General features: G+C 46.6%; 15 protein-coding genes across 15 annotated transcripts; 8 read left to right on the top strand and 7 right to left on the bottom strand.

The window, feature by feature from the left end:
* Positions 1 to 315: 315 nt before the first annotated feature.
* N7495_008115 (translation machinery-associated protein 7) lies at positions 316 to 647 on the top strand (the record flags this gene model as incomplete). Its single annotated transcript, XM_057210766.1, has 3 exons — positions 316 to 337; positions 390 to 479; positions 550 to 647. The coding sequence occupies 3 exons, from the start codon at positions 316 to 318 to the stop codon at positions 645 to 647; spliced, it is 210 nt and encodes a 69-aa protein (XP_057060309.1).
* A 459-nt stretch (positions 648 to 1,106) lies between these two features.
* Positions 1,107 to 2,642, bottom strand: N7495_008114 (uncharacterized protein; the record flags this gene model as incomplete). Its single annotated transcript, XM_057210765.1, has 1 exon — positions 1,107 to 2,642. One exon carries the CDS (start codon positions 2,640 to 2,642, stop codon positions 1,107 to 1,109), a length of 1,536 nt encoding a protein of 511 aa, XP_057060308.1.
* Positions 2,643 to 3,511: 869 nt separating this feature from the next.
* Positions 3,512 to 4,191, top strand: N7495_008113 (uncharacterized protein; the record flags this gene model as incomplete). Its single annotated transcript, XM_057210764.1, has 4 exons — positions 3,512 to 3,524; positions 3,585 to 3,609; positions 3,661 to 3,898; positions 3,961 to 4,191. The coding sequence occupies 4 exons, from the start codon at positions 3,512 to 3,514 to the stop codon at positions 4,189 to 4,191; spliced, it is 507 nt and encodes a 168-aa protein (XP_057060307.1).
* Positions 4,192 to 4,673: 482 nt separating this feature from the next.
* ish1 (double-strand break repair enhancer MSC1) lies at positions 4,674 to 6,419 on the bottom strand (the record flags this gene model as incomplete). Its single annotated transcript, XM_057210763.1, has 5 exons — positions 4,674 to 5,145; positions 5,197 to 5,976; positions 6,028 to 6,175; positions 6,228 to 6,278; positions 6,335 to 6,419. 5 exons carry the CDS (start codon positions 6,417 to 6,419, stop codon positions 4,674 to 4,676), a joined length of 1,536 nt encoding a protein of 511 aa, XP_057060306.1.
* A 1,013-nt stretch (positions 6,420 to 7,432) lies between these two features.
* Positions 7,433 to 7,843, top strand: N7495_008111 (uncharacterized protein; the record flags this gene model as incomplete). Its single annotated transcript, XM_057210762.1, has 1 exon — positions 7,433 to 7,843. One exon carries the CDS (start codon positions 7,433 to 7,435, stop codon positions 7,841 to 7,843), a length of 411 nt encoding a protein of 136 aa, XP_057060305.1.
* A 91-nt stretch (positions 7,844 to 7,934) lies between these two features.
* On the bottom strand, positions 7,935 to 8,830 carry N7495_008110 (SDR family NAD(P)-dependent oxidoreductase; the record flags this gene model as incomplete). The annotated part of the gene is made up of 3 exons (XM_057210761.1): positions 7,935 to 7,973; positions 8,029 to 8,114; positions 8,182 to 8,830. 3 exons carry the CDS (start codon positions 8,828 to 8,830, stop codon positions 7,935 to 7,937), a joined length of 774 nt encoding a protein of 257 aa, XP_057060304.1.
* A 402-nt stretch (positions 8,831 to 9,232) lies between these two features.
* On the top strand, positions 9,233 to 10,325 carry N7495_008109 (uncharacterized protein; the record flags this gene model as incomplete). Its single annotated transcript, XM_057210760.1, has 2 exons — positions 9,233 to 9,274; positions 9,324 to 10,325. 2 exons carry the CDS (start codon positions 9,233 to 9,235, stop codon positions 10,323 to 10,325), a joined length of 1,044 nt encoding a protein of 347 aa, XP_057060303.1.
* A 227-nt stretch (positions 10,326 to 10,552) lies between these two features.
* Positions 10,553 to 11,348, bottom strand: N7495_008108 (dolichyl-phosphate beta-D-mannosyltransferase; the record flags this gene model as incomplete). The annotated part of the gene is made up of 2 exons (XM_057210759.1): positions 10,553 to 11,186; positions 11,245 to 11,348. 2 exons carry the CDS (start codon positions 11,346 to 11,348, stop codon positions 10,553 to 10,555), a joined length of 738 nt encoding a protein of 245 aa, XP_057060302.1.
* Positions 11,349 to 11,618: 270 nt separating this feature from the next.
* On the top strand, positions 11,619 to 13,162 carry N7495_008107 (uncharacterized protein; the record flags this gene model as incomplete). The annotated part of the gene is made up of 4 exons (XM_057210758.1): positions 11,619 to 11,658; positions 11,737 to 11,791; positions 11,842 to 12,910; positions 12,968 to 13,162. The coding sequence occupies 4 exons, from the start codon at positions 11,619 to 11,621 to the stop codon at positions 13,160 to 13,162; spliced, it is 1,359 nt and encodes a 452-aa protein (XP_057060301.1).
* A 214-nt stretch (positions 13,163 to 13,376) lies between these two features.
* N7495_008106 (uncharacterized protein) lies at positions 13,377 to 14,424 on the bottom strand (the record flags this gene model as incomplete). The annotated part of the gene is made up of 2 exons (XM_057210757.1): positions 13,377 to 14,274; positions 14,336 to 14,424. 2 exons carry the CDS (start codon positions 14,422 to 14,424, stop codon positions 13,377 to 13,379), a joined length of 987 nt encoding a protein of 328 aa, XP_057060300.1.
* A 313-nt stretch (positions 14,425 to 14,737) lies between these two features.
* Positions 14,738 to 15,682, top strand: N7495_008105 (hemolysin III family protein; the record flags this gene model as incomplete). The annotated part of the gene is made up of 1 exon (XM_057210756.1): positions 14,738 to 15,682. The coding sequence occupies one exon, from the start codon at positions 14,738 to 14,740 to the stop codon at positions 15,680 to 15,682; it is 945 nt and encodes a 314-aa protein (XP_057060299.1).
* Positions 15,683 to 16,645: 963 nt separating this feature from the next.
* On the top strand, positions 16,646 to 18,001 carry N7495_008104 (Zn(II)2Cys6 transcription factor domain-containing protein; the record flags this gene model as incomplete). Its single annotated transcript, XM_057210755.1, has 2 exons — positions 16,646 to 16,996; positions 17,054 to 18,001. 2 exons carry the CDS (start codon positions 16,646 to 16,648, stop codon positions 17,999 to 18,001), a joined length of 1,299 nt encoding a protein of 432 aa, XP_057060298.1.
* Positions 18,002 to 19,399: 1,398 nt separating this feature from the next.
* N7495_008103 (Mitochondria protein Fmp29) lies at positions 19,400 to 20,102 on the bottom strand (the record flags this gene model as incomplete). The annotated part of the gene is made up of 5 exons (XM_057210754.1): positions 19,400 to 19,460; positions 19,499 to 19,623; positions 19,659 to 19,816; positions 19,865 to 19,963; positions 20,039 to 20,102. The coding sequence occupies 5 exons, from the start codon at positions 20,100 to 20,102 to the stop codon at positions 19,400 to 19,402; spliced, it is 507 nt and encodes a 168-aa protein (XP_057060297.1).
* Positions 20,103 to 20,147: 45 nt separating this feature from the next.
* On the bottom strand, positions 20,148 to 20,734 carry N7495_008102 (uncharacterized protein; the record flags this gene model as incomplete). Its single annotated transcript, XM_057210753.1, has 2 exons — positions 20,148 to 20,496; positions 20,547 to 20,734. Coding segments are annotated over 2 exons (537 nt in total), but the record flags the coding sequence as incomplete, so codon positions are not given.
* Positions 20,735 to 21,268: 534 nt separating this feature from the next.
* Positions 21,269 to 21,550, top strand: N7495_008101 (uncharacterized protein; the record flags this gene model as incomplete). The annotated part of the gene is made up of 1 exon (XM_057210752.1): positions 21,269 to 21,550. The coding sequence occupies one exon, from the start codon at positions 21,269 to 21,271 to the stop codon at positions 21,548 to 21,550; it is 282 nt and encodes a 93-aa protein (XP_057060295.1).
* Between the last annotated feature and the right edge of the window lie 126 nt (positions 21,551 to 21,676).

Below are 21,676 nucleotides of genomic sequence, written 5' to 3'. Positions count from 1 at the left end.
CAACTTTTTAGATAAGGACCATAAGGTCTGTTAGTAAAACAAGACTAGTTGTGATTGAGAGTGTAGTCCCTAGACAACTTTGATAGATGTATAGACACAAGAAAGCCGAATTTAGCACATCTAGTGTTCTGCCTTGTCATACCGCCTTAACTGTACGATAAAGGTTGTTTAGAGCTAGTACATATCAAGAAGGCGGTCAATGATATTCACCCCCTCATATCGATAGCGTGAGATATTTTTTCTTTTTGCCATCAGTTCCCCTCCACACTCCAATCTCCAATACCCAAACCCTAAACAATCAACCCTGATATCAAAATGGGTGGTGCCAGCAGAGAAGGTACGTTATTCACCATCAAATATCTGAATCCCAGACTAATTCTTACATACAGGTGGCAAGGCTAAGCCTCTGAAGGCCACCAAGAAAGAAAAGAAGGAGCTTGATGAGGACGAGCTTGCTTTCCGTGAGAAGCAGAAGGCCGGTATGTGGATCTTGATTCTTTGCTACCTCTCGTGTCTGTTTATTTACTTATAACTTCAACCCCAATGCAGATCTCAAGGCTAAGAAGGAAATGGCCGACCAGGCCAAGGGCAAGAAGGGTCCTCTGAACACTGGCCAGCAGGGCATCAAGAAGTCTGGAAAGAAATAAGTGATCGAAACTGAATGTGAGGTGCTGCATCAGCATCGGGACTCAGCTCAGTCCACTTTACGATCAAAACGATATCCAATCAGAGCGGAATGCATTCTAATTCTTCATGTACAATGACTACACCTCGCATCTTGTGCTTATTCTAACATCGCCTCAATGTACCTATGAATTGAATTCTCTTTCATAGAGTTTGATCTTCATTTTTCTGAAGTAAGACCTCAAAGACATGGTAGCTATTTGATACATCCTTAAAGATGTAAAATCTCGGATTTTGGAACTTCAACGCTTGAGGTACTGGGACAAGCAAGGCAACCGGGTATCAAAACAGGCGCTCGAGGTGAACATAAAACAATGTGAGGTAAAAGATAAACGCCGCAGTCAACACATCAGTCCTTCGATTAATAATCAAGACGCCACTCTCACTACTTCAACTCATAATCGTATCATATTTCCCACAACTTAATTGGTAACACGCTTCACCCAAAGGTTGCTACCATCGCCATTGTTCTGCCGCTCATCTAAGCGTCTCCAGGCCCGAGCGACCTTCATGCCAAGTTCATGTTCCTCTTTCTTGATTTCAGCAACATCATTCTCAATGCTGCGAATACTCTTCTGCACCTCTGCCTTAGCAGATAAATCATAGGTCATACTGCCAGGTTGGAGTGTCTTGTTCAATCCATCAATGACAGTTTCCAGGTTAACTCTGCGCTTTGCCAGCTCATCTTTCTTCTTCTCCAAAGCCTGAATTTTGCTCTCGGGGTCCTGAGGCTCAGGGGAAGGAGCGGCTCTGCCGGAAACTTCCGAAGGAGTTGGCTTTCGCATTACTTTATTAGAGATGGGCTTGGTCGCGAGAGCCACAGCGTTGGAGATGGGTCGACGGCGAGACATGATAGAAGTCAGATCATCTGTGGATTGAGTAGGAGATGCAATGTTCAGGCTGTCACGAGGGCTGTCATTGATGCTTCCGAGTGGACTGTCGAAGTCCAAAGCTGTCCAAATAGATGTCATAGTAGAGCAGCGATCAACAACTGGTTCAGTGTGCTTGTTGAAAACTGAATCAAATGTCGACTGTATTGGGCTATAAGTGATTCCACTAGTCGTCGCCGGTCGGTTCATCTGTTTCTCAGGAAGCATCATGCTGGTGATCACTTCGTCGAACTTCGAGTCTGGGGGCAGTGGAAGCAGATTTTGGTATCCTTGAGAAGTAGATGATCGCACAGGCGGGCTCTTGTAGGTGTTATCAGGATCCGACCGCACTGGCTGAGTGTTGTAGACATGGTTTGTGTCGGATCGCGCAGGAGGTTTCTTATAAGTTTCTGTGTGTGATTGCAATGGCTGTGTTTTAGAGAAGTTGTCTGTGGCAGGTCGAATAGGAGGGCTCCGATAGGTGAACTCTGGATGTCTCGATCGACCTCCAACGGTGTGTGGTAGTGGAAGTGGCTTTCGTCCAGCGGCAATAGTCGTAACAACGCCGGAGGTATAACCAAAACCCGACTCATAGAACCGTGAGCTACCATCTGAAGCTGCACGTTTATTCAAATGCTCAGCTAGCGAGCGCCCACGCATGTCAGGTCCGTCATTAATTTCCTTTGGTGCCGCAAGTTCATTCTTTGCTGAACTTTTGGTGCGGCTGCGGGCCTTCGTAGATTGAAGTTGGTCGCGGCCCCAGCTTAAAAGGCTTGATGTATGTGAGGTGCTTAGCTTGTGAAAAATTTCTTTCTTAGGATGTGCTGTCTTAGTATTAGTTTTAGGAAGTGCGACCGGTATGTTAGGACGGATTTTCTCATCGCTGCCGGCAAGTTTTGCAAATTTGTGTGAGGCCTTTGGAGCCTCGTGCGACAGACTAGACTCATTAACAGACTCTTCAGACATAGCAGCAGATGCTGATGTCTGATATGGGGTGCTCTCATCGTCAGAGTGGCCATTCTCAACGATTGGAGAGACACAAAAGCCGCTCCCATTGTCCAAGTGCTCAGAGTAATCAGATTCACTCATTGCTGATACATCTGAGAGTCTCTTATGTCCGTCTTGCTGTGTCCAAGGAGGTGCAAGCTGGGTCGAGGAATCGTGCGCAGAGTCTGGTACACTATACATAACATGAGAAGGGAATTGCTCAACAGTTATAGCGGGGGGCCTACACTGATTGAGTATGGCGATGGCCCATTTGCGCCTCATGTGATAGTGACATGTCCTCCGGTACAATGGATGTGGGGTGACCGATTGACAGTCGCGAACGATTGAATGGTTTCTTAGACCACATCCCAAGGTGTGGAGTAAAGTATTGCTGTCCAAGTTTTGAATGTCGAAGTGATGAGAAGGGAGAGAGAAATAGAGTTGAGTCTGATAGATGGGAAGGTTGAGTAGATCCTCGGACGAGGTAAACAAAGGAATGCGTTGATAGGAAAAGGAGAAAAGATGGTGGTGTTTGCAGGGAGAGAGAGAGCCTGACACGAGGCAAGAAAACAGGGCATCAATCCTAAGGCGGTAAATAATTTAAAAATAAATTGGGGCGGTTCTTTAGTGGAGAATAATAACTGAACTATAAGGCTTTTTAGAGAATTGGGGGGTGGTTTCATATTGTGGTGCTTTGGACCGTGCTCTGTACTTACTGAATTAATTGTAAATTGGGGGTAAAAGGGTTGAAATCAATAGTACTTGATCTAAAAATAGCAAATATGGTAGGGAGATACTCCGAGATAAATAAGTAGTCATGTACATGATAGGGAAGTATATAAAAACAAGAATAAGAATAAAGCATGGCATCACGTGGCGTCAGGCGGGGGATGTGTCATCGGCTCTCTTGTTTCCGAGCTCTTTCTACCTGACATCACCGAGCTTCAACTTAAACCTCCCTATCTCCTAAAATGGCTGCCGCTGGTAAGTGAAACCTCAAATTCTGTCAACTAAAATCCGAATATTTTGCTTACATATCATTAGAGAGTTCTGCGCAACAGGCCGAAGTGTTCGTAACAACTAGCATGAATAGCCTCGGTAAATTGCTAATCTACTACAGCATGTCAATCGCATCTCCTATCAACCTCATCCTCATCTCCCTATTTGCCGTACTGGTGTACTTCCACCTTCGCCCTAAAGCGCCCATCGATCTTCCGCAAGGCCCACCCCCCGTCGTATTCCGTACTTATACCCCCAACACTTTGGTGGAGTTCAATGGTCAGGACGGAAAGCCAATCTATTTTGCCGTGCGGGGTCGTGTATTTGACGTCTCACCTGGCAGAAACTTCTATGGACCGGTATGTGAATTGATGCGACACAGGTGTCGGGCATTGGGCGGTAATGGGCTAATAACTAGCAGGGTGGCCCTTACGAGAATTTTGCCGGCCGTGACGCATCCCGCGGATTGGCCCACCAGAGCTTTGATGCTGAGATGTTGACGGAGGATTTGAATGGCCCTCTGGATGATCTTAAGGACCTGGATGCTGAGCAGTTAGAGAACCTGCAGTCGTGGGAAGACCGCTTCTTGGAGAAGTATCTCGTTGTTGGCAAATTGGTTGCCGAGGGTGATCTCGAAGCCACAAAGTCGTGATTATGTACGACAATGGAGTTTGCGAGAAAGCACACAAAAATTATGTTGATAAGTGATTGTGGAGCTTGTCACATTTTTGCACCATGTCCAATTTCGGGTGTCCAATTTCGGGGTTAACTGATTCCATTTCGGATTAATGTAAGGCTCATTGCTATTTAGAATTACTGTAAAACTGTCTGGGCCAATCCGAGGAAACAAAAACATCAAAAAGAATAAAACTCAGTCGTCAATTAATTCTATACTAATGTGTCAAAAATTTCACATTTGCGATGTTATAGATACTAAGAAGTGAATTCCATTTTACAGCTACCTATGAAAGAATCGCGACAGAAGTCCTAGAAAGAAAATAAAACTCCAATGTCATAATTATCGTGACTGAGTAATTGGCCTTGCAGAGCATGGCTTATCTGCTTTTTCGCAACGATTTCAAAAAAAAAAAAAAAAAAAAATACCGAGAAACTCGAATGTGTATGGTTCACTGTTTAAAGCTCACTGTGCAACTTCTCGGCCTTGTCACGGACCTGATCGGTGGCCTTCTCAGCAGCCTCTTGGCCCTGTGCCCGACCGCTGGAAGCTCCGACCTTCAACTGATCCAAAGCCCAGTACAAAGTAGACAGGAGCTTAGAGATGGTATCCTGCGGGTTGTTGGTGCCATACTTCCAGTAAGTCGCCTGACGCCGGGCTGTAGCGCGAAGCTCGTTGATATTCGAGCCTTGATAGCTAGGAATTCCATACGAATCGAGGTACTTCTTGATATCGGACTGCGACCATGTCTCGAAGGTAGTATCCTTGACGGATCCGGTGACCTGGGCGAGAGATGCGGAAGCTGATGCGAGGTGTTCACCGCCATCCTTCGAAGCCTTGGCGTAAGAGTCTTTGGCCTCCTTGACAAGCTCCTGGCGAGTGGCATCGGCCTTATTAGCCACCTTAGAGTTCACGGCAGACAAGTATTTCCTATGAAAATTAGACGATGCTATAGATTAAAAAGGAGCCGAATGCCCTTACTTGAGGTGTTCCAAATCCCAGGTATCAAAGTTGTCCTGATTCCATCCAGTGGCGGCCTTGTGGGCATTTGCGCGGACCGCAGCAATGAGCTCGTCACGCTTGCCATTCTGGGGAACCGGAACGCTTCGAGCATCCAGGAAGGCTTTAAGACGGGAGTCAGACCATGCCTGGATTGCAGTGTTAAACTGATCATCGATCTTCATCTGGGCATCTTCAGTCGCCTTCGCGTACTCGTTTCCAGCCTGAGTAGTGGCAGCACCAAACGCAGAGGAAGCAGCGGATGATGCGCTAGAAGCCTTCACGAGGAGATAATGGCGGTTCTTTCGTGCAAGCGCGATAAGCTCGTTACGCTTGGAACCCTGAGGAACCTTAACATCGTGCGAGTCGAGGAATTCCTTCAACTTGGAGTCGGACCAAGCGTTGAAGACCTCTTCGCTCAATGTGTCCTTTGCAGATTCAGCAGCAGCCATAGCTGATGCAGTAATGCTTTTCGCCTGGAGGCTAGCGAGTCGAGAGTGGCGACGCACAGACGCGATGAGATTGTCACGGTTGGTCGGCTGGGGAACTGGCCATCCACGCTCATCAAGCCATCCCTTGAGATCTGATTCGGACCACTGACTATACAGCCAATCTCCGGGGTACGCGGTGGTCTCCCCAATTTTGGTCGCTACAGCGTCATAGCTTTCGCGGGCTGTCTTAACAAGGACATCACGTTGGCGGGGTTGAGGGGCGGGAATGCCGTGGTAATCAAGGAATGCCTTCAACTGGGAATCCGACCAACTAGCAAACAGTTAGAGTTTCGTTTCAAAAGAGAGAATATATGGTACTTACCTATCAAAAATCCAATCCTTGGCAGATTGGAGGTCGTCGGTGACCTGCTCGGCAGCATAGCCGAGAGGCTTCTGCACCTTGGAATCCCAGTTGGTCTTGACGAGGCCTTCGAGGTCGCGGCGGTCGGCGGGTGAGGGGAAGGGAATACCTGATTAGATATTAGTCTGGAACTCAGATCTTCATTGATAACTATCCCTTACCATGATCAGAGAGCCATCGCTCAAGCTCAGTTTCATGCCACTTGTTGTAAACTGTGGGGAAAGCGTTAGCGCGATCGTGGAAGCTAACCCCGGAATTTGAAACGAACCAGCCTTGCTCCACCAGCTCGAAGCCCCCACAGCTTCAGCGGTCGCGAGCACAAACAACAGGCCCAGGGCCAGATGTAACTTCATTTTGATTAGAGTATCAAGTGTTAGGTTGGAGATTGAGATGTCAACACGGTTGATGAGGAAGAGAGATCGAGATGATTTAAAGAAGTGAAGTAAAGCAAGGATGACAAGATTCCCATTCCAACTACGTCACAAATTTCATGAGGTCATCATAGGATAATATGAAGTATTAAATACAGTATTTATTATACGAAGAACTTGTAAAATAATCGTAAAGTATCCATATAAAAATAAAGAAAAAAATAAAAAATCGATCGGAAAGTATTAAATATTTGAATAAGAGCTTCCAAGTTTGTGCTCACCATTAACCTAGAAATAAAAACAGATGATAACAGCCTTGATGCCACCCAAGCTTTGTAAAGTAACCTCGACACTGTTCACTCAATCTGGTACTAGGATAAAGTCTGGATTGTCCAACATTACCGTCTGGTGAAAAAGGCTTATCTGCTAACATCTAATATAGGAAAGTATGACTCTGCACTGGGGTCTTAAAATATAAGGGCATGAAAACCCAGGAACCTACCCTTAGGACTACGTGCTACACTGCTCTTTGATCAACACAGTTGTTATCGTTCTAAATGGAAATTCAGACTAAGAGGGCCAAGCTGAATATATTGAGTATTTTCAAGGGGTTGAGAGATTCTATGAACGTGAAATTCCGGGCGAACTACAGAACTAGAGCAGAGTGTTTTAGGGAAAGCAGAACTAGTAGAGATCAATAGATCGAGCAGCGTCAGGAGCGACGACAAGCAGCTCATAGCCATTAAGAGAATGAACTATAGACAGACCTTATTTTGATAGATAGCTTATAGAAGACGGCCCTCCTACTCAGTCAGTTTTGTGAATTTTCCGTAAGTTTTCGTTGGTTGTTGTTAAAACAGTGGGTTGCTACGGGGGTAGTATTTTGGTTGCCCGAGTGGCAGTGACGTTAAATAGGGACAGAGAGAAACAGTAGATAGCTCTGATAGCTATTCTATTGAGTCATTATCCAGCCCTTTTTCCATGACTTCCCAAACATGATAGTGGCTGGATCAGCTGATATCGATGTCTCTCCGTCGAATTATAAGCAAGGTGAACCCCCTGTGACAATTTACGCCCTAGACGCAATCGATTCTAAGGCATCACAATATACGGACATATACGGAATCGAGTATGCTAGTGGCACGGATACATCTGGCACCGTATGTGAGAAGGGCACCTCTTTCGCTGCCCCGACTATTGCAGGGTTTTCTGAATATCTGATATCGATTGATTTGAGCTTACAGGAAGTGGAAACAGTGGCCAAAAACGTAAAAGCCAAGATTGTGGAGCTAAGAGATATACGTTGGTGGTATGCGTTTTATTTGGAATGGTATGGACGGATCAGGCTGCTAGATACTGCCACTGTCTCATCCAGGGCTAGAACGAAAAGCTCAATCTCTATTTGATACTTTAACCTTTTTCAATAAATATAAAACATCCATTGGGCCCATGTCATAAATACCTAGGTACTTTATACATATATACACTCCCAAGCCTCTAACCGCCGTAAGAGAAGCCGCCATCTACCGCAATCACCTGTTTCGATCAGACAAACTGAGAAATCTTAACATGTCAACGGGAAGAATCTCACCTTGTTAGTCAGGTAAGCAGTCTTAACCATCCAGACCACCGTGTTGGCCATTTCCTCTGGCCGCCCAAATCGTCCGACAGGAATCTCTATAGCAAGGACTCAGGTATCAGCAAACAAACCAAATCTTCGTTTTGATGAAACTCTCCCACGTACTCTTGGCAAGCTCATCTCCACCAACAGGCAACATGGCCGTGTCTTCGACCAATGCCGGTGCAAGTGCATTGACAGTGATACCCTTTTTGGCAACCACCCCAGCCAACCAGTGCACCAAGCCATGCAGGGCGGCCTTGCTGCTCGCATAATGGCCTCCGATAACACCACCATTGATGCCAGCCACTGAGCTGTTGAAAATAATTCTACCCCACTGCACCTTTTCCATGGCCGGCAAGCATAGCTGCGTCAGTAAAAACGGTGACGCGGTGTTGATCCGCCACGTCTGCTCAAATATTTCCGGCGTAATGTCCGAGATGTGAGACACGCTGTTCAGACCGGCGGTAGATCCAGCATTAAGGAATACCACAGCTGGATCACCCATGCTGGAGACGACATCCTTATGTAGACGCTTGACGGCCTCGAGGTCGCCGAGGTTGGCTTGGAAGGCCTTGAAGACTTGCTGGCCCTCGTTGGACGAGGATGATGCCGCACTCTTGACGCCATCAAGGAGTTCTTTTACGCTTGATTCAGGAGCCGCGTTGTAGTGGAGAGCCACGGAGAAGCCTTCCTTTGCCAGGGCATAAGAAGTTGCTTTGCCTATGCCTCCGGTAGCTCCGGTGATGAGAGCGATTTTTGCAGTGCTGGACATGACTGCTATGAAAGAAGACGGCTTGCTGTGGATATTGGTGTCAATGGACTTGATACAATGACAAGTTTGAGAATTTGTACGCAAGAATCATGAGACAAGATAGTATGAATAACTCGGAGATCAGAGTTACAAGTCGGAGTGGGTCAACTCGATTACCTCTACAACAGGTTTTGGAATCAGGCTAGTGCCAGTCTGTTTGCTTGGTTTGCAGGTAAATAATTTTAAGGCATAATGGTCTTGACAACTATGATGCATAGCTATTTCCAAGCGATTATTTATTACCGTATTGAGATACTGCCAAGGGTGTCATAGGTAAATAGTGGAGTCATGTTCCGTTCCCCGCGGTTCTGAACCTCTCTTCAATTGACCACTTTCAACCTTGGTTTGGAAATAAACAAAAACATGAACCGCGGAAAATCCCACTGTGGGATTCTCCACGAATACGTAAGACTTGCTCTCATTTACTCAATCTATCAAGCCAATCTGATCACAGTTTCCCCGCATACAGGCTCCTAGGCTGGTGACCTTCGAGTTCACGTCTCCAGAATCTCCCAGTAACAAGCCAAACAGTTTGATCTTTGTTGGCGGACTAACAGATGGATTATGCACTGTTCCCTACGTATCTGAGATAGCCAAGGCCCTAGAACCAACCTCGTGGTCTCTCTTCTCCGTACTGCTTTCCTCATCATACAATGGATTCGGAGTCAGCAGCCTCGATCTAGACATAGAAGAGATTGGACGATGTGTACAATTCATCCGCGATCTCAAAGCTAATCGTCTTCCTGGGGCACCTTCGGACAATGGCAAGATTGTACTTATGGGGCACTCCACCGGTAGCCAGGATGTTCTCCATTATCTCTACGCGCCGAACCCTCTACTCAAGGACCCAAAATTCGATGTGGGACTTCAGTATCTGCATCGACCTGAGCTTGATGGAGCCATCATGCAAGCTCCGGCGTCAGACCGCGAGGCTATCTTGTACCTCGTAAAGCAGGCCGAGGAATCCGCCGCGGCACAAAGTGCCTATGATCAGCTTATAAAGGCTGCGAAAGAACGCACATTGACCGAGGAAAACACAGATGTGATTCTTTCGATGGATTTGACTGCGAAGCTTGGCCTTCCTGGTAATGCACCTCTTAGTGCTCGCAGATTCCTAAGCCTGGCAAGTCCAGACAGTCCCCAGAATCCGGCACAGGACGATGTGTTCAGTTCAGATCTAAACGATAAACGGCTCCAGGAGACCTTTGGTCAGATAGGTTCTCGGGGTCTGCTGAAATCAAAGCTAGTGGGGTTAATTTCCGGTTGTGATGAATACTGCCCGCCTTATGTGGACAAGGAGAAGCTACTGGAGAGATGGCAGGCGGCCACTGAGGCCGGTGGTGCATTGTGGGATGCGGAGACTAGCGGTATCATTCCTGGAGCTAGTCATAATGTGCAGGATGAAGGCCAAGAGTGGATGATTGAGCGCATCGTTCGGTACTTGAAGAGCATCTAAGCACAGAATGAATGTAATTTTCGGAGACAGACACCCAAATGAAGCATTACTAGTTAAAAGATTTGATTTTGTATGGACAGACTATGAGAAACACGGAAACAACCTCCAGGATTAAAGGAAAGGATTCGGAAATAGAAGATAAAATGGACAAGGGATCAAAGTGGGTATCGAAGTGCGGGACCGTTAAGTGTGATAGATTGATGATACGTGTAGCATCGCAAAACGTCTTAAACCTTCAGCCACAGGGTCAGAACACCCTTGAGATACTCCACAATCTCAGATCCACCCAACTTGCTCTCACCGTAGAGACGGTCAACAAAGGTAATGGGGCACTCGTCAACCTTGTAACCCATTGCCTTGGCACGAACCATCATCTCCATCTGGAAGCTGTAGCCCTTGCTTTGAGTGCTAGTGATGACTTTCTGCAGAACCGATCTCTTATACAAGCGGAAGCTACCAGTCAAGTCGCTAACACCAGGCATCAACATGACGTCCGCAATCAGATTGGCAGTGCGCGAGGTGAACTTGCGGAACAGGTCCCAGCCGTAGACACCACCCTTGATGTCCCCGCGATTCGCATAACGGGTACCGGTGACGATGTCGGCATCGTTCTCCTTCTGAATGCGGATCATCTCGGGGATGAACTTGGGGTGGTGGCTGAAGTCGGCGTCCATGATGATGATGAAGTTACCAGTAGCATATTGCAGACCGTGAACATAGGCGGTGCCTAGACCGAGCTTGCCCTGGCGGGGCTTGAGAATGATGTGTTCGGGGCCGTACAGCTTCTGCAGCTGCTTTGCGATTTCGAGGGTTCCGTCAGGGGAGCCGTCGTCAACAACGATGACCTCCCAATCCAAGTTGCTGTTGCAGGTAAGAAATATCAGAGGGGAGTATATTATATAAAAGTTGCGCTTCCTACTTCTCTTTGAAAGTTCTCTGGATCAGCCAGATAATAATTGGGAGGTTTCTCCGTTCATTGTAGGTCGGCAGAATGACCGAGTACTTGTTCTTAGTGGTACTCATCTTTTTTTAAAAAAAAAAAAATGGTTGATATGTCGGATGTCAATGGTTGTCACCAGGACGAAAGCGATGAAGTTGAACGAAAGAAAAAAGAAAGTAGAGAGCGAATGGCAGCGAGCTTGTTACATCGACGAACAGTACCTCGTGCCAACTCTGGCCAGATCCGGCCATACACCGCCTTAAATTCTGCCATACTCTTATCGCTCCGCAGCTTCGTGAATAGATCAAGACGAACTCCAAACTTGCGATTTATATTCAGCATTTGACGGAGCCATGGCTTCACCAGTAGGTCATCAACGCAATACCTCTCGTGGTAAGAAATTCCCCTTTTGCTCGATGTCATGACATTGTTTCAATTTTGAAATAATCAATGCTAATCGGCTCCTTACAGGTCTAGCACTACGGCCCCGCAGCTCAACGCGAGGTCCTTTAGATGAATTAGACGAGTGAGCAATACCTGTGATTACAACATTTTATTCGTGCTAATATGGTACAGCCCTCTTGCGCCGTCGACATGGTCAACTTCACCAACTCCGAGCAAAATCACGGGAAGCAACAAATTCTCCGGCGAGTCTTTTCACGAATTAGACCCGTTGGCACCACACGATCCGCCAGAGACATTGGGCAAAGACCTCTCATTCCTTCTTCGACATAACATCTTCCATCCCCTAACTCAAATTGACATCCCTTCTCCCTTACGCTCCGAATTTATCGTCCTCAACCCCGGCGAGCCTCTCTCTTCTTCTCTCGGCACTCTGGAGAAATTGCTAGCGGAGGGTCGCTTTCTCGTTGCCGCTCATTTCGTGGGATCTATACTGACATCCTCGCTCGTAAACTCGACGGATGTAAGAATGATATTCTCCTTGTTCTATACCCGATTGGCATGCTTGGAGCTGTCTGGGAATCTAGCTCTTGCTGGCCAGGAGTCAAAGGCATTAGAGGATCTGAGTTCGGCATTTTATTACATCGATTCTACCTCACATTCCCCCGAAACAGACGAACCTGAAAACAATGAATCTCGTGATCGCCTCCCCCGTCATATCGTGCCGTGGCCATTGCGTGTGCTTGCTGTGAGGCTTCAGAGTATTGGATTCGGTGATTCCCGCCGGAGCATTAACGGTTTATATGAGATTGGCCTCGAAGCTCGGAGAGAGGTCATTAAAAAAGAAAATGGCGAAACCGAACGAAAAATCTGGAGAGAACGATTGGCAGACCTTGGAATTAGGACTGTTAATGCGCTGATAGAAATGGGCGATCTCGATGCCGCGAAGCGATCATTGGAAAGTCTACGCTCATCTGAGCCTGAAACTGATACCACAAAATTAAGAAAAGCTCTTCTATTTTTACGAGTTGGTGATGTTGATGCTGCGGAACGTGTTTTCGGCGACTCTCGCGAGTCGAAGGAGGCCGCTCTCTTGCAACCACTTCTGAGAATGGCAGAAGGTGACTATGTTGACGCTGTATCCAAGTGGCGTACACTCGAACAAGACAAATCACGCACGGATGGGCCTCTAATAGCACAAAATCTGGCCGTATGTCTTTTGTATGCCGGGCAATTAGAAGAGGTTTGTTATTCTCAGTCTGATCATTTATGATACCCCAGTCCACTAATCGACGTATAGGCACGACAACTATTAGAGTCACAGACCCTAGCCCATAACTCGTTTGGAAGTCTCATTTTCAACCTCTCAACGGTTTACGAGCTCTGTTCTGATAAAGCAAGACAGGCAAAGGCGCAGCTAGCGGTTACGATATCAAATCAGCCCGTTTCTGGACAAACCAATCTGGATCGCCCAAATACGGACTTCAAGCTATGACACCAAAATCAATTGAAAATGTGATCGCAAATTGTCTTCATTGAATGTAATCTCCTGTGTAAAAATAGAAAGTCAATGGGAGGTCATTTGTCTAAACCAGCCTCCATGAAACGAAACCCACTCCATAAGAATATGCCCAACCCCAATCTAACGCCATTTAGTTATCCACAACACCATCTAATGCATTGGAAAGAGTAAGCCAGTCTTTTTCTGGTCACGGTTCACACTGTTCACTAATCTGTTCCAGCTCTTGCAATTGTGGCTTAGGTCTCCGGGGCCGCCTGATGATGATTCTGTCATCGTCGTCGTTCTTTTCCCTTTCCCATTTAAGATTCTCTGCCGCAGCCAGTTTCTCCCAAGTCCAGCTCTCATCATCTCCAGTGCATCCACCCAGGACCCAATCGATAGGAACGCTGAGGTATGCGCTGCCCACTGATTTGAGAGCGTTCCGCCTAACTCGATCCACTGCCCATTTCATGATCGCGTGTAGATACGAGTCAACTTTCTTGCACACTTTCCAGAACATGATCCAGTTTCCGTGAATCAATGCTAGCAACACACGATCGATGTTCTGTGATTGAAATCCATACTCTTGTCGTGCCCGTGCCCGCAGCCGGAAGGCCGCTGCCATGTCGTCTTGGCGACATGCATAGTCCAGAATCAAGTAGGAGTACATCTCTTTGATTTCAGAGTGAGCGAATGGATGCGAGGCTGAGTGCAGTTGATCAAGACAATGACGTAAGGACGGAAAATAAGACGGTGGGTGATGCGCGAGAATCGACAGACGGATGGAGAAGTAGTGAACACGCTGGGAGAATTCTATTGGCGTTGTTACAGCTGAAGCCGTGATCCCCTCTCGCAATTTCCGGAGAGAAAGAAGCAGTGTGGACAGCTCCATTGATGGTGGTACGCTTTTCGTTGCGGGACCCGATGTTTCTGTTGATGCTTCTTTTGACTTGGCCGCGGGTGGGTTTGAGGTTGCATCCGTCGAAGAACTCAAAGGGAGTGATGCGAGTGCATCATCAAGATGCTTGTTGTGGTCAGAACAGAAGCGTAGCCAACGCTCCACAATAGTATGGAAGTATTCCTTCTGCGCATGATGTTCAAGTAGCCTGCAAGGACTATCAGTGATGATATACTTGAACAGGATCATCTGTATTTAAGTATACACACGTTTTGTCGCCTTTGGAAGCATAACCGACGATGACCAGAGGATCACCGACTGGTCGTAATCGACCGTCACGATTTCGAGTGGACTGCATTGCTGAGGCATGAGCGATTGGCCCCCGTGTTATACTAATATGTCAGATCATGTGACTTTGAAAACGTATTCACTTATCTTATCAGGCCAAAATCAGGCCAAAATATTATCTAATCAGGCTAGGAGACTCCCAACTATTTACTCAACACCCCATTCAATATCCAAGTTGAATTGTTTTTCCTTTTTTCTTTTAATTGAATTCTATTTTAATAAAGAAACTGACTTTCATAAGCCGTTGAAACGCTTACATGCTGTGCATATTCTGTTGCTGATTCGAATTCTAAACATTTTACTGCATCTGACTTGCATGTGACATGGCTCGTCAGCGTCATCAGGAAAAACAAGACAGCCAAGCTGCTACTCTGGCAAAGTCTATGATCGAATCTCCCGCAAATACTGTGAAGGGACTTGTGCATTGGGACGATCTTCCACTTTGGCAGCGTGACAACCAACATATCCATACAGGATACCGGCCAGCCTCGGGTTCGTTTCTAGTATCGTTCCAGTCGCTAGGCTACGTCCATAATGAGACCGTCAACATTTATACACACCTTTTGCCGGCCATTTTGGCCGTTCCCGCTGCATACAAGCTCTACCAGGCTCTTGCACCACGCTACCAGTCTGCCACAGACTCGGATATAGCCGCCTTCTGTTGCTTTTTTGCTGGGGCCGCTTTCTGCCTCGGCATGTCTGCAACCTACCACACCATATCAAACCATTCGCATTCAGTAGCCCGCATTGGTAATGCATTTGACTATATCGGCATTGTGGGATTGATTGTAGGTAGCTTCATCCCCAGCGTCTTCTACGGGTTTTATTGCGTTCCTGAACTTCAACGACGATACTGGACTATGATATGTACTATTGGGCTTGGCTGCGTATGCGTATCTATCCTTCCGCAGTTCCGGACTCCCCGTTGGAGACCCTTTCGGGCAGCTATGTTTGTTGGGATGGGCCTGTCTGCCGTCTTTCCCGTACTCCATGGCCTCCAAATGTTCGGGTCAGACCGCATGCGAGAACAAATTGGTCTTGAGTGGCTTCTCCTTCAGGGCTTCCTTTATATCCTAGGAGCTGGTCTCTATGCAGCGCGTGTACCTGAGAGAATACTTCCAGGGAGGTTTGACATCATTGGAAGCTCGCATCAGATCTTCCATGTGTTGGTGGTTTGTGCGGCTGTAGCTCATTTAACGGGACTCCTGAAAGCCTTTGATTATCGGCATGGCGGCACTGCCGAGACTTGCCAAATTCCACGCGGTTGAATCGTGACCTTGAAATGGGAGGGTGGGGATTGATGTTAAACCACATCCACATAACTTGCTCATGGCAATTTAGGGGTAGCATGGAATGAAACATACACATCGTGTGGCGAAAAAGGGTATTTCTGTTCTCAACAACAAAGAAAACCCTGCTGACGAGAACCCGGTTCATGATGTGCAACGATGACCACGGTCAGAGCGACGAAGCGGTGAAGCCTAGAAGAAATGCCATGGCTTGATTCGTCCAGCAGAGTTGATTCTTTCTTCATTTCACATGGCCACGCATCCTTTTTCATTTAAAGACCTCGTAGATGGGAGTATCATTGGATAGTGCAAGCGGGTCCAGCCGACAACAGACCCAGATTGCCCTTGTCAGCAGCGGTTTCCCAAGAAAGCAATGAAAACTTTACTAGGGCTTTTACGATGTTGCATTACTGTGTGTGACTTTGAAGACCCCTATGTGGTTCTATGACGGGACTTGCCTTCTGCCTATTCCTATCACGAGCGATGCTCCAATATAGCAACGGCTACTCCAACAAGTTTTCCAATCAGGGGAGGGATCAGACCCATCCAACAAGAACCCTTTCTCGATGTGCCAGTTGCCATCCCATGCGAGGTTGATCAGATGGAAGCATTCTGGGGTTTCACAGCGGCTGACTTCTTGATGCGGCTGCCGTCGGTACAAGAATCCGAATGCGAGTGTGACATTTCTTTTTCTTGTCTTGTTTTCTTGGAGCTTGAGCTTCTTTTGCTTTATATATATGTGAGAGAGGTCGGAAAGAGGGATGTGAAGGAGGGGAGCCCTGACGTATCTTATTGGGTGTGTGCTTTGCACCGGCAATTTCGATAATTTTTTTGTGTGATACATACCCTTGACTACTCTAGACGTCATAAATAGAGGTCAACATTACTGCCAACAGACAATAAAACCTTCATCAACGTCCTTCTTTGCCCTCATCATCCTCGATGCTTGCCGAGTCCAATAACAGTCCGTATGCCGGGGGCGACACCCCAAAACTTCGAACCGCATGCGAGAACTGTAGACAGTCGAAAGTGAAGTGCAACTTGTCTGGGAAGAACGTCTGCACCAGGTGCTTGCGCCACGGACTGCAGTGTCAGTACGGCTTTGCCAATCGATCAGGGAAGCCAAAGGGTAGTAAGAACAAAGCTACACTCAGGAAGTTAGGACAGCTGCAAAAAGAGAAGCCACCAATGCGCGGGTTTCGAGCTTCTCGGATTGTGCCTCCTCTACCCGATCGAGAGTCCAGGGGTGTCGGCGACCCAGGGAATATGACTGATCCAATGATGGATGACGACGTAAGACTTCTCTCTGCCTTCCTCTCACTAGCCATTCTGACCTTATCTTTCTATTAGGTATGCTTGATACCAGTGCCGCCTGTAGTTTGGGAGAGCCCACGGAGCTTTCATAGCACCACAGTGATGGAGACTCCAATTTGTCATTCACAAATAACGGGAGTTGATGGCTCCCCTTTCACTGATTTGGTGGATCCTTGTCCTTCTCTCCCCATGGGTTTCGGATATCCTCGCACGCCCGTGACGCCGACATTTCTTCCGTCAGATTCCTTAGGAGACGGGAGAGCAAGTCCACCGTTCGCTGGCTCTGTATCTTCGTCGTACACAACCGCACATTGCGAATGTGTGGATATGCAACTGTTCAACATGAACCAGATGAACCACCTGCTTACAGAATCGATCCCTCTTCGTTTCGACCACAGCCTCCAAGCCATCAAAGCAACATTCTGTGCAGGTCGAATGTTCCTACAGTGTGGGAAGTGTGCAAAGGATAGTGCAAATCTGCTGCTGTTAGTATCTGTGATCAACCTCACATTACAGCTCTTCGAATACTGGATATCACGTGAGACTTCACGCGTTCTCCGGGCAGAACATGGAGTTGATATTCGATACGGATATTACGAGGTGTGCCAGGAAGAGAACTGGCAAATCCGCATTTTTCTTCTGCGAGGGCTACTGCTTCAATCTCGAGAGATCTTATCTATGTTGACTACGTCTGTCAACAGTGTGTTTTTCGATATTGCAAAGCTTGTGGATGAAGAAGGCTCTATTAAGCCTTCTTCGCCACTTAAGCAGCCACATTTACAATACTGGGACCTTTTGGATCATCACATCGGCGCGACAATACCCAGTTTGGATACAGAGTCGCTAAGCGCTAATCCCGGGAGTAACTGTCTTCTGTCAATCATTGCCGGCTACGAAGTTACTGTAGACGCATTTCTGCAGTCTGTTTCATCGAATGAATGCATCTGTGGATCCAAATATGTCAAACAGGAGTCATCTTTGTGAGCCCTGAGTGAGTATATGTCGAAAACACTAAATGGGCGCACGCGCGCGGGGAGGTTTTTTGCAATTTTTTATAAACGTATGTACTCCGTACTTCAGAGGCTTTCCTGTGTAGATAGGCCCCTGAGAATTCCCTCAAGCTTGAGATCAACATTTCTTGGGGGCACAGCTTGACTAGGTGGGGATCTCTTGGAATTCATAAATGATCAACTCAAGTCATCAAAATTCTATTTATTCTGATTTTCTACATGCCTAGGTAGGTAGCTGAAGCGTGCGATACATACTAAGTCTTATGCACAGTAGCTAAATACCTAGTTATTTTCAATCCAATCGGAGAATTGAGCTTGTTATCGGTACCTAGGTGATCAAGCCATGGCATTATTAATCTCAGGCGAAGAAACATGAACCTTGGAGCATTCCAATGTTGTTCATGTGGAATATATCTAGGCACTAGTCACATGCAGTCGATTAATCTTGCTTTTGAAGACGTTTTACATGGACTTACTGCAGGATAACACATCCGTCCACGCGGAACCTTGGAACGTTACCGATTTGGTCTTCTGTCCAAGCAAACCAAATATATGGTTGGTAATAGACATTGTCACCGCCTGATAGAGTTCCACAGGTGCTACATAGTCTGTACGTAAGCCAACTGAGATAGAAGCAGCACACCAAGTGGCAAGTTCCCCAGAAAAATAAAAATCAAGAAAAGGCATTTATAGGCTGATTTTGAGTAGAAGAACGACATGTTACGTCCTCCGTTAACCCGAATTGTGTCCACATTGACATAAGAGAAGTGTGGGCTTGCCACACCCATAATCGAACGTGCTGTCTCTTCAGGACTGGCAGGTCGCCCCAATGGAATATCCGGATAGGACTGCTGGGCTTATCAGTGCCTACCTTACTAGCAAATTGTTTGCCAGGAATGCCAGAGCGACTTTCTCGCCTCGATACTGCCGAGTGGGGCTTTCCTATTTCATGTGCTGCCGCTTTTATCCTACCTCAAAGCTAGCTTCCGGTGAGGATCGGATACATGATCTTGTGACTCGAGGTTATCTGGCTCAGTCCCGCCTTCTAGATCTGTATGGAAGTGTTCTATGACCCGGCACAATAGCTGTTCAGACTCATTCCATTCCTGCGATTCCGCCATGGCAGTCTCTCGTTCTTCATCGCTGAACACTCCTGGGCAAGCTGCCGAGGAGATACCGCTCTATACCGATGGAGCGGTGATGCCTACTAATGCAGCACGTAAGTTGATTGCATCCGCGTCCCAGGGATACCCTGTCTGGCGAAGGAGATACTGCTACGTTCTGAGATAAGGAAGTCTCAACGTTCCATGTGTTTAGCATTATGTACGCCTGTCGCGGCTGTGTAATAGAGATTGGCCTCCTCTAGGCTGTATTATATCTGCTGTTCGATTCCCATCTCATCGAAAGCATTGAGAAGAGACGGAATATGCATACTTTAAGGTTAAATCGTGTTCACAGAATGCAGGATAACCTGCTTATATAAAGCGGGGGAATATCATAGAATTCTGCTAATCGATAATACTGATGATTTTGGTCGAACCAGGTGCCAACATAATGTTGCTTAGACTTAAATCGGGATGTCTTAGCGTCGGAACACTATATGAATACAGTGGGACTAAATAACGCGCTACCCATAAGAATTGCGAAAGTAGCGAAGTGTGCTTAGACGGAAGGATATCATAGTTGGTCGGTAAAAGAAAAGTCTGGCGAGGCTGAGCTTTAGTGTAGTGCTGAATGATAGCCACCCCTCGGCGAGCCGCGGATATAATATAGTCCTCGGGTGAAAGCCCTAATAATTATTAGTCTTGGTAATGGGTTTATTTTTCTAAAAACAAACTAGGGAGACATGAGGGGGAACGGTAGGAACCTATAGGGTCCATAGTCGATTTCCATTTTTCTTCGTTCGCCATGCCAAAACTGCCGAGCAGACACAGGGCTGAGACAGATATCCTCCAAGATTAGTATCTGGGTTTCCCTGTCAAGGTCTTTCTTGTGATATAAGCTTCCATACGCAGGAAAAGGGAACTTAAAATCATCATCTTAATATCTGCGATTTGTGTCATGATGTCTTTCATCTTGTTAGTAGTGAGAGATAACCACTGTGAAGAAAGACTTTCCCATTACACTCGTTCCATCAAAATATACGCTGCTCCGACGGGATTGTCCAATGAAGTTGAATATGCCAAGACCTCTAGTATTGGAAGTTTGAGGACGGCTCGCAAAAAGTCCATGGTAGCCACCTCACTGGAGGTTGTATGATGAGGAGGTCCAGCAATGGGAGTTGGGATTCGCGCAATCACTTCGCGGCCATTCCTTGCTTGCAGAAGAAACACTTTGTTGAAGCCTCCCTCTGCAATCTTACTAATATCAGAGCAATAGTCTCGTTGTACTGCTTCACCGGCGATCCGTTGGAGCTCCGTTGGCTGAAACTTGACATATTTTTCGCTTAGACGATCTGTCTCGTTGAATCTAGCTGAAATTCAGTAATCACGATCAAAGTATTATTAGAGTTCACATACTTCCATCGTCGTGATGTATTTCGAAACAATTCCTCACGGAATGCTAGTGGACTAGTTGATAAGTGATGGTGGGAAGAAACAGATATGGCAGGCTGCCTGGAACAGACCAACGGTTTCCGCAAGCAAAGAGCGGATGATAGACTTCTAGTAATGGCGAGTCTTTGGGAAAAACCACCATTGTTCAAAAACACTAGAAGAAAATTATTTAGTCACGAATATGTTGTTGCGAGTTCACTTATCAGTTAACGACCGAAGGAGTAGCTACGAATTGTCGAGGTAAGCTCCATGACAACCATATTTACGTGATATCTAATACTCATGCGCCTGTATATTACAATATTGTATCAGTAACCTACTCAACAACACATATACAGTGGTGTAACAAAAGTATTTGACCTCCGGTATTTCGAGATTCACATTTTGCCTGACTGTCTATTATACAGCCTACGCACGCTTAACTCGCGTTTTCACGCGCTATAACAGGTACACCCTATTTCAACGCGTTGAAGATGTCCTAGATATCGAAATATTTAACACCTAGTATAAATTATGCCTCACAGGGTAGCTAATGTTATTACGCATAAGGATTGGCATACTAGCTCTTGAATTGGATTGTATGTTGAAGGGCCCTGCCTGGCAGTATTTGAAAGTCCTCCTCGTCAATCTTCTCCTAGTAAAACATCGTCTCTGCTATAAATGCAGAGAGTATGGGCATATGATTAATGACTGACCTACGTTCAATCTATGATCTATCGTCAACTTCCTCGTTAATCTCCTCCTCAATCTCCCCTCGCAATCAGAAGCGCTCTCGGTCTCCTGCCCCTCACCAGCTCTTCACTAGACAAGTTAGTGTGGCTACTAGCTTCCCTAAGGCTTATAGCACTAAGATAGATGAGCAGCCTGCTCTGGCTACCCCCCGGTTGACTCTTACTATCAGCAACAAGCGAAAGGAGCAGGCTACTCCCACTCTCGATGACATTGATACAGTCTTAGGTAAGGACTAGCAGCGAGATCGGCGGATGAATTCCTAGACTAGCCTTCAGGCTATCTTTAATCTTCTTTCTAAAGATTTCCGATTATCATGAACTATTGGTCTCTTGTTATATATAGCAGTAGCGAAAAATATACGT

This window comes from Penicillium taxi (genome assembly GCF_028828555.1).
Source record: "Penicillium taxi strain IBT 34144 chromosome Unknown utg000005l_segment0_segment0, whole genome shotgun sequence".
NCBI classification, from domain to species: Eukaryota; Fungi; Ascomycota; class Eurotiomycetes; order Eurotiales; family Aspergillaceae; genus Penicillium; species Penicillium taxi.
This window is presented reverse-complemented; position numbering and strand designations above follow the sequence as displayed.